General features: G+C 51.6%; 5 protein-coding genes across 5 annotated transcripts; 4 read left to right on the top strand and 1 right to left on the bottom strand.

The window, feature by feature from the left end:
• Positions 1-366: 366 nt before the first annotated feature.
• On the bottom strand, positions 367-4,595 carry PENARI_c002G01221 (chromatin-binding exonuclease XRN1; the record flags this gene model as incomplete). Its single annotated transcript, XM_022627211.1, has 2 exons — positions 367-2,855; positions 2,906-4,595. The coding sequence occupies 2 exons, from the start codon at positions 4,593-4,595 to the stop codon at positions 367-369; spliced, it is 4,179 nt and encodes a 1,392-aa protein (XP_022492769.1).
• A 476-nt stretch (positions 4,596-5,071) lies between these two features.
• On the top strand, positions 5,072-6,701 carry PENARI_c002G08327 (WD repeat RBAP46/RBAP48/MSI1 family protein; the record flags this gene model as incomplete). Its single annotated transcript, XM_022627717.1, has 6 exons — positions 5,072-5,096; positions 5,150-5,227; positions 5,294-5,399; positions 5,455-5,916; positions 5,979-6,464; positions 6,527-6,701. 6 exons carry the CDS (start codon positions 5,072-5,074, stop codon positions 6,699-6,701), a joined length of 1,332 nt encoding a protein of 443 aa, XP_022492551.1.
• Positions 6,702-7,575: 874 nt separating this feature from the next.
• PENARI_c002G02919 (GTP cyclohydrolase I) lies at positions 7,576-8,751 on the top strand (the record flags this gene model as incomplete). The annotated part of the gene is made up of 4 exons (XM_022627332.1): positions 7,576-7,823; positions 7,893-8,026; positions 8,094-8,398; positions 8,449-8,751. 4 exons carry the CDS (start codon positions 7,576-7,578, stop codon positions 8,749-8,751), a joined length of 990 nt encoding a protein of 329 aa, XP_022492190.1.
• Positions 8,752-10,293: 1,542 nt separating this feature from the next.
• Positions 10,294-12,966, top strand: PENARI_c002G04454 (uncharacterized protein; the record flags this gene model as incomplete). Its single annotated transcript, XM_022627445.1, has 1 exon — positions 10,294-12,966. The coding sequence occupies one exon, from the start codon at positions 10,294-10,296 to the stop codon at positions 12,964-12,966; it is 2,673 nt and encodes an 890-aa protein (XP_022492214.1).
• A 1,760-nt stretch (positions 12,967-14,726) lies between these two features.
• Positions 14,727-15,426, top strand: PENARI_c002G07000 (uncharacterized protein; the record flags this gene model as incomplete). The annotated part of the gene is made up of 3 exons (XM_022627611.1): positions 14,727-14,739; positions 14,810-14,988; positions 15,049-15,426. The coding sequence occupies 3 exons, from the start codon at positions 14,727-14,729 to the stop codon at positions 15,424-15,426; spliced, it is 570 nt and encodes a 189-aa protein (XP_022492272.1).
• Between the last annotated feature and the right edge of the window lie 92 nt (positions 15,427-15,518).

Below are 15,518 nucleotides of genomic sequence, written 5' to 3'. Positions count from 1 at the left end.
CAACTTAGCAATTTACATGCATCAAACAATTGACCAGATCTCAGCCACCTCTCCCCACCGCCAGTAACATGGGTCACCGCTTTAGATCACGTTGTGAGGTTGAAGCTTGAGATGTCGAGGTTGCCAGGTTGATAGGTAGTGAGGTTGAAGAGTAAGTGTTATACGTCACATATAATAGTTCTAGAAATGGAAGGTATTCGGGATGCTCAGGGTGAGCAAAAAGCAGCAAGGGAGCAATAAAACGGAAAGGGAAAGCCAGATTCGCTAGATAGTATCCGGTACATATGCAAGCTTCCATATGATACATGAATCCAAATCCGTTCAAATTACAATTCTTTCCCGAGCTTCAAAACAGCACTCCACTTCCTACTGGGCACCAGCCGCAAGGGCACCTCGCCCACCACGACCTCTACCACGGGATCCATTGCCACGGCCACGACCACGACCACGTCCACGATCCATTCCTTGCGGTGGGGGAACCTGGCTGTAGTTCTGGGGCCGGAAGTTGGGGTTGTTCTGGACAACGCCCTCGCTGGGGTCGCTGTTGTCCACTGAGGTATAGCCACCTCGGTTGCCGTTGAAGCCTCCACGGCCACGGGGACCGCGGGGAGGACCACCGTTGGCGTGAGGACGGAAGGGAAGGTTGGCTTGTTGGCCGTTGTTCAAACCTCCGCGACCTCCACGTCCGCCTCCGTTGCCCTGTCCGGATACAGCGCCACGGAAAGAGCCTCTCAGCGGAGGTGGAGTGGCTGCGTTCTGCAGCTGTCCTTGACCACCGGGACCCAAGGGCGCACCATAACCGGCAACAGTCAAAGGAGTTGGGGTCTGCTGGGTCTGCTGACTGGTTGCAGCACGGGAGCTGGTGATCAACTGGCGGTAGGAGATGTTGAGAGCAGACGAGGCCAAGACAGTCTGACCGCGGAATGGCGAGCATCGGCCGCCCAGTGTAGTACCGCTCATGAACGAGACGTCAAAGACAACATCCAACAGAAGGGTACGTGGGGTTCTAGTGAGACCGACAACAGTGCCGCGAGTAGCGATCGGCACCTTTCCAGAATCTTGAGCGTAGACGATGCGGTCACCAAGCTTGAAAGTCTGGTTTCCGAGACGATGCTCAACATCGGCAGGGCGAAGGAGGGCACTGCGGGGGACACCGCGGACCTTCTTCGGCTGCATCTGTGGCTGACCCAGATTGAGGTTATCGGCATCCTGCTCTATCAGTTGCACGATGTCCGAGTCAAGTTGTTCAGCGTCAAGAGGGACCCTCTCGAAATTCTTGGCTTCGACAGACTTCAGCCAATCTTTGATTTCCTTGATCTTCAGAAGAGCAGTCTCCTCAGGGTAGAAATCAGTCGGTGAGTAACGGTCACCCTGGGGATTGCGCTGGATACCAGCAATGAATTCGGGGAAGTTGATCATGTACTGCTGGATCAGGTCGATTGCCTTCTGGCTGAACTCCCAGCCCGTCTCTCCACGACGGGAGTATCCGAGAACCTTCTGTTGCTTGGCCTGGAACTTCAAGTTGAGACCAAGGTTTGCACGAGTACCCTCAACATCAACAGTGAAAGAAGACGTAATCTTGGCCAGAACCAACGGGTTGAGACGAAGGCTTCGGGCAATAGCGTAAGAAGGCATATAAGGGCAAAGCTGCTCAGCCTGTCTGACACGTTCACGTCCGAACTCGGGTTCACGACCTTTCACGGCCGCGATCAAACCATTCACCTTTCCATCTTCGTGCCCACCGATATGAACAGGTCTTCCGTAGTTGAAGTCACCCAGGAAGAAGGCGCGGCTGCCCTCTGGGAATTCTTCTTCAATAGGGATGGCCTCGCGCTCAATGAAACGCTCATCGGGGTTGATCACATCATCAACAACAACCTGCAAAGCATAGTCTGTCTCCTGGCCGGGAATATCGGCAAACTCCTTGATGGTGGCACCTGCGTCCGTCTTGGACATACCCTTGAGGAGTTGAATGTGGACCAGGGACTCGACATCTCCGATGATCATTGCCAGACGCTTACTGTAGATGTTCTCAATCTTGGTGGCCTTCTTCTTCCACTGCTCAATCTGTTGAGGGGTGTGAGGGATAGACACAGGGTGTTGTTCGCCTGGAGGGAGGATATAATCGAACAGCTCGTCCGAGACACGAACCACAAGAGCTTCCTGCAAGAATGGGTATCCCACATGGACACGTTTCCCGAGTTTCGTTTTGGCCAGTTCAACGCCAGACCGACTACCGGGGTCAAGAAGGGTGATAACCTGGCTCTCATTTCGGCTATCTTGTTGAAAGACGCAGACTCCGTGGAAGCCCAGTTGTCCATGATGCGGCAGCGTTTTGATGGTAGGGAAGCCAGCCAGCGCGGCTTGGCCTAGATGCACACCGTCCATCAAACCAGCATATGGCTCTAATCCATCCATAGCGGGAAGGTCGAAGATGTTCTCAATGCAGCGGCAGTTTGGAAGGTCAGGGAACACGCCAGGCATTGAGGAGGGGTAGACAAAGTTCACATCAGGGGAATAGGTGAACTTGAGACTGGTGCCGAAGTCATTTCTTCCCTTCTCGTCCGCAGAAAGCAAATGCTCTTTTGTCTTAAGCGCTGACAAAAGTCGCTTTTCGTCGATAAATGGAATTTTGACCACAGCCTCCCACTCCATCTTTTTGCCGTTCATGTCGAGATCGAAATCACGGGGGTAGAAATCGTAGATAGGAGATTCAGGCGAGGTCATCAGATCCCAATAGGCAGTAGGAACGATCTTCTTACTGCGGTCTGGCAAGACACCCATGAGCTGGTCAAACGGCCGGAAAGGCTGTCCCAGCTGGAAGTTCATGTCTGCATCCAGACCAAACTTCACATCTAATCAATTGTTAGCAATAGGATAAAATCAGGAATGCAGTGCCACTCACCAGAGATCATAGGAGCATAGTGATACTGGAAGAACCAAGGCCATGATGCGATACCACGGTAATAGTAGAACAAGACCCACTGCAGTCCTTGCACATAGTTCCGCGCAAGCTTCTTCATCTCCTCCTGGTTGTCAAGGCCCCAACCGAACTTGGAGCGGTAATAGTTATCTTTCCACTCATGGAACTTGGCGTCATATTTCTTCTCCGCCGCCTCCTGGGCCTCCTCGGGGGTCATCTCTTGGACCTTGGCCTTTTCGTATTTCCGAATGATGCGGTGGACAGCCATTGATGCTTCTTCATCCTCGTCATCCTCGTCGTCTCCATCGCTTTGGGACTGAGGGAGCTGAAGTCTCATGAATCGATCGCCGTTCTCGTTATCGATAGAAGACCAAGACAAGCGAAGCTCATCCGCAAGGCGTTCAACGAAGCTGCGGTCACGAGCGGGGAGTGTAGGAGGAAGGTCAAGAGGTTCGGAGTCCTTATCAGACCGGTTCAGAACGTACTTCTTGACCGTCTTGAGAATGTCCTTCTGAGCCGGGGTGAGGGTAAGCTCCTTCGGTTTTTGTTGTAGTTCAAGAGATCCGTCGTTTTTCTTGGATTTGATCCATTGGGCATCGGAGTTTTCAGCCTCAAAGAATCGATGCTCGACGCCACTCAATGCCTCCACAAGCATACCCAAGCGTTGGACGTTGATAACACCCTGCTCGTTGATGTAGCCGCCCATTTTTGGCAGTACTTCCTTGTAGAGTTTGAACATGAGGGCAAGAGCACCTTCGTTGATGTGTAAGTTCGGCAAGTTGGGTAAGAAATCGTTTCCGACGAAGAATGCCATGAGGATGAAATCATCAATAACACGCTCCATATCGAATGGGAAATCTAAAACACCTTCCTGCTCTAGCTCCTGGAATTCCAATTCCAGGTACTCGCGGACCATGCTGAGATGCAGCAAATAAAAGTTTTGATGTTCGAGTTCTTTGGGCTTCTTCGAAACTTGGCGACCAAAGGTCACTTCTTCACGAAGAAGACAAAAGTGGGGGTCATGGCTGAGAAGTCCCAGCATGATCAGATCGGCATCGAGACCGTAAAGACAGTGGCGAACATTGGATTCATAGTTGGGCTGCGCTTTCGAGCAACGGATGTATTCCATGATCTTGTGTTCTCCTTCTCCCGGGACCTCGTGGCCAGAGAGGACAATTTCAACACCTTGCCAGTCAGTGTCCTCCGAGATCTTTTTGTTGATGAAGTACTTGAGTTGCTGCGTCAATTTCTGCATAAACTCCGTACCGGGCGTGATGCAGTTGCTGTCGAAGGCATCTTCCTTGGGCATTTCCAGCCCCTGCTGAATAGCCTTCTCCTTCGCATTCTCTGCATCCAATGCAGTTCGGAATCGACGGGCACGTTGTTGATTCATCTTCGCACGCGGGGCGACACCATCAACGGCCATGTAGAAAAGTTTCTTGGGCTTAATCTTGCCAAACAAATGCTCGATATAATTGAAGATGGCAATGAACATCTGATCCTCCGTCATTCGGAAGGTTGGGGAATCGCTGTCACTATGCGTACAGTTATGGATAATGCCGTTCATATCAAGGTATAAGCTGTCGAATTCGGGTATCCGGCTTTCTGCGATTAGCATCGAGATCGCGGGATACCGCTCACTCAACCAGCGGAAGAATTTTGGGACACCCATGATGAGATTTGGGCCAGTTCAGATGATATTTCGTCAGAGAAAACGACCGTAGTCGAGGGTTCGTAAAAGTCGAGGTCGTAGAGGGTACTCGTAAAGGATTGAAGCAGAAATGCGACAAAAGGTGAGATCATCCAGTGACTCGGTGAATCTGGGACAGGAAAGTGCGCCGAGGGACTGCAGTCCTGAAGAGGATGAGGACGTGCAGCGATAGCTAAAAAGTAAGAAGAAGGAAATGGGAACGTAACGCGAAAAGTGACGAAATTGACGCTGTTCGGAGTGTATGATGCGGCACCAAAAGCTGGCGAGCTAGTCCCACGATGCTGTTTCTTGGCTATACCGCCTACCAAATAGGACTAGCGCAAATGCCAAGACCTTTTACGCGGTTGCGCGTTGGGTTCGTTCTCCTTCGCATATCGCTACCCTTTACTCCATATTCTCTTTTTCTTTCGTTTTTCGCTCTACACATATTGGCGGTCATGGATCCCTATGAAGAGGAGAATGGTGTGTTTCAATAACCTCGCAGACGCTCGAAGTCCCAATCTAATGATGCCTAGGTGCTGGTGACGAGCATGAGAAAGACCAGGACCAGGATCACGACGCGGAGCACACCGACGAGAAGATCATCAATGAAGGTAGCTACACTGAGCGCCTTTCCAATTTACCCAATGGTATCCAGCGCTAATTTTCAATGCGCGCAGAGTACAAAACATGGAAGAAGAATGCGCCATTCCTCTATGACATGATCCTGAGCACGGCGCTAGAATGGCCGACTCTTACAACACAGTGGCTGCCAGATAAGCAAGAGTATGCTCCAAGTACACCCATCGTGATTGTCGATCTAACCAAGCACCTCTTTAAGAGTCCCAGACAAGCCCTACTCGACCCATCGTCTTCTCATTGGCACACATACCACTGGCGAAGCGCAGAATTACCTTCAGATTGCGCATGTTCAGCTTCCTAACCCCAATGCCCCGAATCCCGATGACTACGATGAGGACAAGGGAGAGATTGGCGGCTACGGTGGAAGTTCCAAGAAGCCCCAGATGGAAATTAAATTCAACATCGTTCAGAAGATCGACCACAAGGGCGAGGTCAACAAGGCCCGCTACCAACCCCAAAACCCTAATATCATTGCGACGATGTGCACGGATGGGCGAGTGATGATCTGGGATCGCTCGAAGCATCCAAGCTTGCCAACCGGCACAGTGAACCCTCAAATGGAGCTTCTAGGCCACGAGGCCGAAGGCTTTGGGCTTAGCTGGAACCCCCACGTAGCTGGCCACCTTGCGACAGGTAGCGAGGATAAGACTGTTCGACTCTGGTAAGCATTGATTGTCTCAAGGGACGGCATTTGAAACAGCAACTGACCGAGCTGGTCCGCAGGGATATTACCACATACACCAAGAGTAACAAGGCGGTTCGACCAAGCCGTACCTTCACTCACCACTCATCGATCGTCAACGACGTTCAACACCACCCTCTTCATTCCTCGCTCATCGGAACCGTCTCCGATGACATCACGCTTCAGATCCTTGATACCCGTCAAGATGACTCTACACGTGCGGCTGCTTCAGCTGATGGCCAGCATCGCGATGCTATCAACTCCATCTCCTTCAACCCGGCTGCCGAGACAATCCTGGCCACGGGTTCTGCAGATAAGACTATCGGAATCTGGGATCTCCGCAACCTGAAGTCGAAGCTACACTCGCTGGAGGGTCACACCGACTCGGTTCAATCGATCTCGTGGCATCCATTTGAGGAGTCAGTCCTGGCCAGTTCCAGCTACGACCGCAAGATTATGTTCTGGGACCTCAGCCGAGCAGGCGAGGAGCAAACCCCGGAGGATGCCCAGGATGGGCCACCAGAGCTGTATGTGACACTGTGTCTTGCTTGTATTAATCTATTTGAGCTGATCACTGACTTTATCCCAGGCTATTTATGCACGGTGGACACACAAACCGTATCTCTGACTTCAGCTGGAACCTTAGCGACCCCTGGGTTCTTTGCTCTGCTGCTGAGGACAATCTATTGCAGGTGTGGAAGGTGGCCGATGCCATCGTGGGCAAGGACTTGGATGATGTCCCCACTGAAGAGCTAGAGGCGTGATATTTACTTAACATGCAGGTGCCCGTTCAATTATTTGCCGTATCGGTGTTTCTTCGGTGCAGACGAGTCAAAAGGACAATAATGAGCAACTATTCAAAATACCAATCATTTGATATACAATCTATCGTACTCCTTGTCAAACCTAGGCTCTGCAGTGAGCTTTTCCTAATCTTTTCGTGGCTCTCCAATAGACCAATAGACCGATGACGAGGCATTCACGGGCTGTTCGGGACTCTAGCCAGCCATGGCTTAGGTGAAAGTCCTGCAAAGTTTCTGTTGAAACATAACATGACGATAGAGTGGCTAAATATATATCTGGGAATATAATGGCAAGTGACAATCAAATAGCACTCTAGCGCGCTATTTAACTAACTAGGGTATTATCAGCATCGAGCCAATACAGACTCATATGGTACCACAGGGATTATAACAAATCAAACAGTGGATGGGTCAAAGGGCTTAGCTGGGTATGCCAATTGATCCCTCCGGGATTATCAACAGCATTTGCATTTCATCTGAATGATTCACCGAATAGGGCTGAGGCTATATACATGGGTAAGCGAGTTTGCCTATTGACGTATTAAAACTATACTATGACTTTAAAAAGGCATGTACAGCCCATCACATGCATGCTGCAAACCTGTAGGCCTATTGTAAGTGGGACGTGATCTACATGGCAGATAACGATAGCCCGGGCGGTGAAACAAAATTGGGGGGTTTTAGAGCGGGGGGAAAAAAGAAGGTTAGCGTCCCGTGAGGCAACTAATCTGACCAAAATTTCTTCTGTAAGATTAGAATTTCTTATTTTCTGCTATATCATCGACAGACGGTGATTCCTATTTTATACTTCGTCAACGACATTGTCCTACACATCATGGGTTCTGGTTCCCCTCCAGCCTCGAAGCCGTCAGCTATTCCGTCCCACATGTTGAATGGAAGCTCTCCCCTGCAGCGGTCCACCGGTAACCGTGATGAGCGTGAGCGTGAGAGCCTCAATTCTTCCATCCGTTCCTCTTTTGAACCCCGAGTTCCCCTGCAATTTGCACCCGAGACTGTAGCTGCCGTCCCCACCGAGTCCACTTCCGCTGCATCGGTGCCAATTCGCAACGTGGTGCCAGTCCGGTACGTATCTGACGATATATACGCCATACGTGGCCTACCGTTCATCTCTTGCTAACCGGTTGGATACAGACCTACTTTGAATGACCCTCCCCGCGACCCCCGGGATGAAGGCGGCCCGTTAACCCCTCCGGCCACCGTCAGCCGCCCTGCCAGCCCCTACACAATGAACCCGCCCATCGACTTTGATGGCCTTAGCTGGCCTTGTAAGTGATGCCAGCTACACCTCTGAACACTATACCGACGGGAATTGTATCTAATCATTGCAATCAGGCCCCGGAACTAGACAGCGGCTGGAGTCGACCCCGGAGGAGACCGACCAACGAATTGAGAAGCTGTCCGGAGCTATCCGGACCATTCTTGAATGTATCGGAGAGGATCCCGAGAGAGAAGGTCTTCGCGAGACCCCAGAGAGATATGCCAAGGCCATGCTCTACTTCACCAAGGGCTATGAGGAGAACGTTCGGGACCTGGTCAACGGCGCCGTCTTCCACGAGGACCACGACGAGTTGGTTATTGTCAAGGATATCGACGTTTTCTCGCTTTGCGAACACCACATGGTTCCCTTCACTGGAAAGGTAGGAATCGTTGATATCCAAGTTGCGCGATCTTTCCTGACCTCATTTAGATGCACATTGGATATATCCCTGACCGTCGTGTCCTTGGCCTGTCCAAGCTGGCTCGTCTGGCAGAGATGTTCTCCCGCAGACTTCAAGTCCAGGAGCGCTTGACAAAGCAAGTTGCCCTTGCCATTTCGGAAGTCCTCAAGCCTCGTGGTGTAGGTGTCGTCATGGAGTCTTCTCACCTTTGCATGGTCATGCGTGGCGTGCAGAAGGTCAGCAGCACCACGACTACCAGCTGCATGCTTGGATGCATGCGGTCCAGCGCTAAGACACGAGAGGAGTTCTTGACGCTCCTCAACCGCAGATAATGACTCATGTCATCAACCCCGTGCTTAATTATGGGGCGGTGATTTACGGATTCCGGAGTTTTGGCGGTTACCTTTCAACAGGTTTTGGGTGCTCTTGCTTTTCTTCCTTTTCCATGTAGAGCGTGAACTGGTGTTTCTCTGTCTTGTCTAATGTTTGCATATACTTCGGCATCATCTGCCCTGTTATGTCATGTTCCCTTGTTCTATGAAGTTATGTTCTCGCAATCTGCTTGACGACTTCACGACATGATGGAACCCTCTCCTTGATCAACAAAGGAGAGAGAAAAAGAAAATCTTACTAACACTACCCTCAAGAGGCCTTTGCTATCTAGCCGTGAGTTTCAACCTCGATCTCAATGATGCTGGCAAGGCTGTTTCAACACTTGATTCCCCACTTTGTATGACTATTCCTACCTAGGAATCATTTTTTCCTTCTTTATCTTTGTATATGTGCTACGTACCAGTGTCCTTCCCATTTTGTCTCGTTTCGTCACTCAAGAGTAAGGGGAATTATGCATACCCTGAACAAATCTCCATGTAACAATCGCCAGGGACCAGCATGAGAAAACGAGGACTTCTCGAGTCATCTCCAAAGTGCCCCGTTGAGTGTTCGAAATTGGAACGGCTAAGTGGTGCTTGCCACTTAGGATTCTGGTTATTCGCCAGAACAAATTCTCAAATACGACAAGATATCCCGAGCGAGACGAGCATACGGGCCTGCGACTACCACTATACGGGCGTATAATCCTCACTTCAGGAGCCTGTGCAAATAAGCATACGATAACGTTACATATCTCGCACTTCGTTTATTACACTTCTCTTCACCCATCGTTTTTTCCCACCTCCCTCTTCTCCCTTTCAATCTCATTCTCGCTGTCTCCCAACTTCCATCCTGCTTCACCGTTATTTCCGTACTCTCTTTCTGCACAAATACGTGCAGTATCTGCACATCTGCACCTCTCAGCGCTTCATCAACTCCCAGCTACTGCCGGCCACTGCCTATGGCATCTTCACTTCAAGATCAGTTCCACCGCCAAAGGGGTCACCAGGTCGAAATTACCGTAAGTCTCTTGCTCATGTCTGATCTACTCTCCCTATCTGCCACATACCCATATGCCTGCTCCATGATACCCTGCCTATACTGGCTGTGCAACCGGCACCTGTGCATAGAGTTCACCCTGTCAGTCAGGTTGGACCCCTCAACACTGGGCCCGACTACCGTCAATTGTCTTGCTGAATATAATAAGCGGAGTCTGACGGTTTGCCGTCCTGTTCTCATTACATTACGTTCGGCCTCACAAGACCGCTGCCTTTGGCAGGAACGAGTGACACAAAGTTCTTTGTTTACCTTTCGTTCTGCTGCTCCCTTTCCCTATCCCAAACACTGAGCATATGCCATGACATTTGTTGTGGATCATACCCGCTGTTTGACCGCATACTGACAATTTGCCTGAAAAGTCGAGCCCCCAGCCCTATCTGCCGAAGCCCCAAAACTCCCAGAAAAACAAATACGAAAAAGGAAAATAGATACATCGAATCATCATGAGTGATCGTGCAGAGCGTCCAGCCGCCCGAGGCTCCATGACTAGCTCTGACAGAGACGAGTCTCCCAGTCCTGGACACCAGTCACCCTCCTTTCAGCCTCAATATCCACCAGCGATCCTGGACCTCATTAACACGTTCCAAGGCCGTGTGCGACTTGACTCAGGCCCGAATACTTCTCGTACCGAACGAGCAGCCGTGCAGCCATCAACTGTGAGACCTGGCCCAAGCTCTGAAGCTGTTGCGACTCAATCTATTGAGCTGCCGCTGCCTGAGTCTTTCGAAGTCCCGATCATGCTCGACGATCCAACGCACCGTCCAGCTTCTGATCGTATGCTATCACCTGGTTCTAGCTCTATTCGTCTCCCAGTGTCTCTTAGCCCGACGTCTATTCCCCTTCCCGAGTCTCCTTTGCCTGCGGAAACCCCCCCTGTTACGGTTCCCAGCCCTAACACCGTGTCACCTACACGTGGGACATCCTTTGCATCTCGATTCGGCCAGCCAGGATCGTCATCGTCGCCAGCTCCATGGCCCGAAGGTGCTGTGCCATATTCTCCAGAGCGCATGCTGGAAGCATGGCTCATCCGGCAGCAGCTGCTTGTTGGCATCCCAATTGACCAACTCCAGCCAATGACTACCCCTGGTCGAGGCCGCACCCACCGGACACCTCCATGGATCATCATCACCCCCGAAGGCGCTCATATTGTGGCTATTCCACCTGCGAGGTTTCATGGTGTCATGCAGCCTATCCCCCGTGTTCCTTGGTTGCCGGCTCCCTCTACCGCACTAAGCCCGCCTCCTGCACCGACTCTTGCCGCACCAATTGTCCCTGAAGTTTCGACTATCTCTGCTACGTCAACTTCATCTGTTGTGTCCAGGGCCGCTGCTGAGCGCAATCGAAATATGAGATCAGCCTTGGAAATGCATCACCGTTTGGCAATATCGCGCTTGGCTGAATCCGTTTCATCTGCTCGCATAAATCCACACGCTGCTTCACCAACTCTGTCTGTCCCATCAGGTCCCACTATTGATCTACCTCCTCGTGAGGCGGAAGTGCGTCTTCGCTCACCCGGTCCGGTCCCCTCATCGCTCTCGCCTGTAGTGTTGAATCCGACCCTGGCAGTGCGCTCCGTTTCTTCTGGTTCGTCTACCATGAGAAATCCCCGTTCGGTAAGACCGCGCGCCCCTTCACCAGAGTTGCCTGCCTCCTCGGTGCCACCTGGCGTGTTGACACCGCGTATGACATTGCGCACCACTCCTGCTTCGTCTACTATGAGGGATCCACGACCTCGTCCGACAATACTGCACGCCTCTGCGCCTACTTCGTCCATCTCATCGGCCCCGCTTTTTGCGGTGCTTAATCCACGACTAGCAGCAAGGCGACCCCCTGGGTTTAGCTTATCTGCTTCGAGGGATCCACGTCCGAGATTGACGCATTGCCGTTTGACTAACACGGCTATTTTTTCGGGTCACCTTCTTACGTATCCTCCACGCCCAAGCACACCACGCCCGGCGCCTATCAATCCAGCCCGTGGGTCATCACGCACACCAGATGCAGGGTCTAGGGGCGGTGTGAACCAGACTGACAATGCTTCTCGCGAGAGATCTACTCCGGCTGGAGATATTCCTCTTCAAGTTACTCGAGCAGTTTCCGATGACGCTAGCAATATCCATCGCCAGACTCCTTTCGGAGGAGGTGACGGATGTTGGGCGCCGATTCCCACATTGGATCTCTTGGACAACGAAATTGGCAAAGACGGGGTACTTCCCGGAGATACACAGACTCCTGAAGAAATTTCAACCTCTCAGGTCAAATGGTTCCCATGCAGACCACCTACCAATCCATATTTCTCTGTCCACAGCAGAGTAGTATGGTCAATTTCCAATCACCCCATGGAGCCCCTCTTTATGGAAGTGTTGACGGACAACCTAGGTGTCTTGGGGCTAAATCCTGCAGGTGAAGGTTTGACTCTCAATCTCTTTCCAAGAGATGGCTCTGACCGTAAGAATTTCTTTGCATCGAACCCAGAGTTTGCCGAAAAAGCTCTTCCAAGCCCGAATGAAGACGCGATCGGTGACAGCTCTTTCTCTCTTGGCGACCCTTTGGTTAGAATTTTCGAAATCTTTGCTCTTATTGCAGATCACCTCACCGGAGCAGACCTTGAATCTCTTGCAATCACAAGCACTGGCCTACGAAAGTTCGTTTGGGGATACATGACCAGCTGGTTTTTAGAGGACCATGCACCGCAAACTCGGACTGAGATGCAAGTCTTCCTGTTCCAATCACATGAGACACAGCGCAACTCTCGGAAACATACGCCATCTCCGCATTGGATAGGTTGGCATCGCTGGGAGGAGCCTATTCCCATTGCGTACCCATGGACAACGTGGGAAGTCCGATGCCTCTTGAGTAGTGGGATTGACTTTGTGCAGTATCCTGTCTACTGTCCCGTTCGCTTTGCCCACATCAATTTCAATTCATTTGCTCCCAGTTCCATCCAACGTTGGGAATTGGTCCCTTTGGATATCCTGACAAACGATGAATATGCGCGCCGTCAACTGGACAGTTCACACACCTTGGAGGTGTACGAAGCTCCTGGTGTGAACGATTCACTTTACAGGGCGAATGAGATGCAACAGTTCCTGAGCGAGCAGTGTGCCTTGCCCAACTAGATGCCCACCGACCGACCTTTGTAATGACAATTTGTGTATGGAGTATTGGCGAGGGAAAGTTAAGAGACGTTGAGGTCGCGGGTCTGCGGATTATGAATGACCTGTCAATTGCCGAGAAAGGAAATGTCATAGTTTCTGTAAGACTAGAACAATTAATGTAACGAGTGATATACGAACCTCCTTGCCCTAACTTGTAGAGATTACATCACATGATCCCCATGTGACACCACCTTCTAATCCAACGCTTCGACCTCGAACATGACATCAACCTCCATCTCCGCCCTAGTTCTTCCATTCAACGTGGCATGCGCCCTTACTGATCATGCACAGATTCTTTTTTGTTGAATAATTCCCCCTGGTCGATTTGTGATGTGTGCTTCCCCCCGTGTGAGGACGGTCGGGTGTTCCTGTACCAGCTCATCCCGCTCGATCGCGGCCCAAAGTTTCAGGCCCGGCCTTTCCTTTCAACCACCATACCATCAGGCGTTTCTTGATCTTAAATTGCACATTGTCGGCTCCTTGTCCTAGAACTGGATGTCTTGCGGTTGAATATGATGAGGGCGGGGTTGATTATGGTCAGACCTCTAGTCGGTCTAGCATTTCGACAGGGCGCAGCGTTGGGGACTTATATTCCCGGAGACTACGAGGGTGGAAAAAGCGTTGGAATTTGCCTTGAGCGTCTCGTACATTGACTCCGTCACCGTTCTCATCGACTTCCCCTCCATGGATCAACATGTGCCAACATGAGAACCCGCTTATACCTCAGAAACGGACAAGATGCCAGTTCAGCTCACCCAGGATCGAAATCATAGCCGCCCGTGCTTTATTCCCTGGCAAATTTCTCCGGTTAGCCAGCCATCAGTTTATCTGTAAATCGCGACGATCTCTGCATTTCGTTTGCACCCCGACAGGAGGGTTGACAGGCCTACAATGTGAGGTCCGGGAAATTGACCTCGATGTGATACTGGGACTTGGTTTCAACAGAGAAGCACGACGTGTTGAGTCGATACTCCCTGGTTGGCAGCTGGATGATCACTGGGGCGAATGATAATGCTCCAAGCGACCATTGATTTTCATGGTGTGACCCGATGATTCAACGGGTTCAGTCGACGGCTCACAACAGCATCTTTCTTGCAGTTAGCCTGGCCTACAATACGTAGATAGTTCTGTCGGACAAGCAAACTCGGTCTGAAGTGGCTTCGCCACGGGCAACTGTACAGAGTGCGGATCGGACTCGAGAAAGAGCTCCGATATCTGAACTAACTCTGTCAGCTCACCAACTACCCCTTCAGATCATTCTTTGAGCTAAACGTGGACACACTCGGCACCCAAGGCAAGTCTCCTGTCCGGAAATCAACCCAAAGGACGAGCTGCACATGTTTCAACAGCTGCATGTCATCTTGTCGAATCAACCTGTAGAGCCGCAACGGGCCCCATTCAACCCCCGTGCAGCGCTTACGACAAAGTAGTTATTCTGCCTGAATGGTGTATTGATAAATCTGGATAGGTGCGTATGCCCCATTCAACTTCTTTGCTCACGTTAATGTTCATCAGTGCTTGATAGTGCGGACTTTCCGGTACCCGGAAAAACTACCCTTCCGCCTCCCCCCAACCCCGAAAGACTTACTGGAAACGCGGACACGGTTGGATCGCCTACGCATTTCATCTTTATCTCCAGATCGAGCCTACGTCCAAGTACCGGTGCTTGTTGACCTTCTCTATTGTCTTTATTTGAACCAGATGCCGTTGGCGCAGTCCACATGGCTGGGTCCCGTAGGAGTCCGTTGAGAGACCAGTGGAGCGCTGACCAAGACCGCGATCCCCGTGACGGGGACCGGCGCAGAGGTCGAGGGTCAGGCCGTGATCGAGGAAGAGGTAGAGGGCGTGATCGAGGTCGCCCATATCGGCCCAATAACCGCAATTTTGACCGACCCGGACGGTCGCCACCGCGCGCGTCCCGCTTTGGCCCTGGCCCTTCTCACGGCCCTGGTGATTTTGCATCAGATCGATCTCCTCCTCGAGGTTCCCCTGGACCTGCCCCCTTCAACAACCGTCGACCAGATTTGAATCGACCATCATCAGCGGGGGACTGGAACGGCCACCCTTCCGGTTCTTTCAACAGAGAATACCCGAGTACTCGACGAGACGAGTCACCTTCAGGACCTCCATTCAAACGCCAACGAACTCGAAGTCCCTCTCCCCGTGGCCGCCGACCTCCTCTCCCTCCACAGTCAAGCTACGGCAAGCACGGCGAAGGACGAGACCGAAGTCCTTCATTCAAGAAACGTGGTGGCCGGTTCCAGGGCCGTGGTGGTCCCAGGCGAAGATCACCTCGACGAGGCCGGGATCGCCGTGGAAAAGACCGTCGCCGTCCAGATATTCCGCGCCCAGGAAGATCTAGATCACCAGTCCATGACCGGGGATTTCATCCTTCACCTGACCGACGGTCTCGATCGCTAACTGGTGATAATTTCAGTGACCACGGATCTCACTATCGCTCGAACTCGCGGCATTCCGCAGGCTCACACTCCAGACTCTCTGTAGCATCTCAC

Source organism: Penicillium arizonense, assembly GCF_001773325.1.
Source record: "Penicillium arizonense strain CBS 141311 chromosome Unknown PENARI_contig002, whole genome shotgun sequence".
Taxonomy (NCBI): domain Eukaryota; kingdom Fungi; phylum Ascomycota; class Eurotiomycetes; order Eurotiales; family Aspergillaceae; genus Penicillium; species Penicillium arizonense.
The sequence above is the reverse complement of the archived record's forward strand: the minus strand, read 5'-3'. Positions and strand labels throughout refer to the sequence as shown.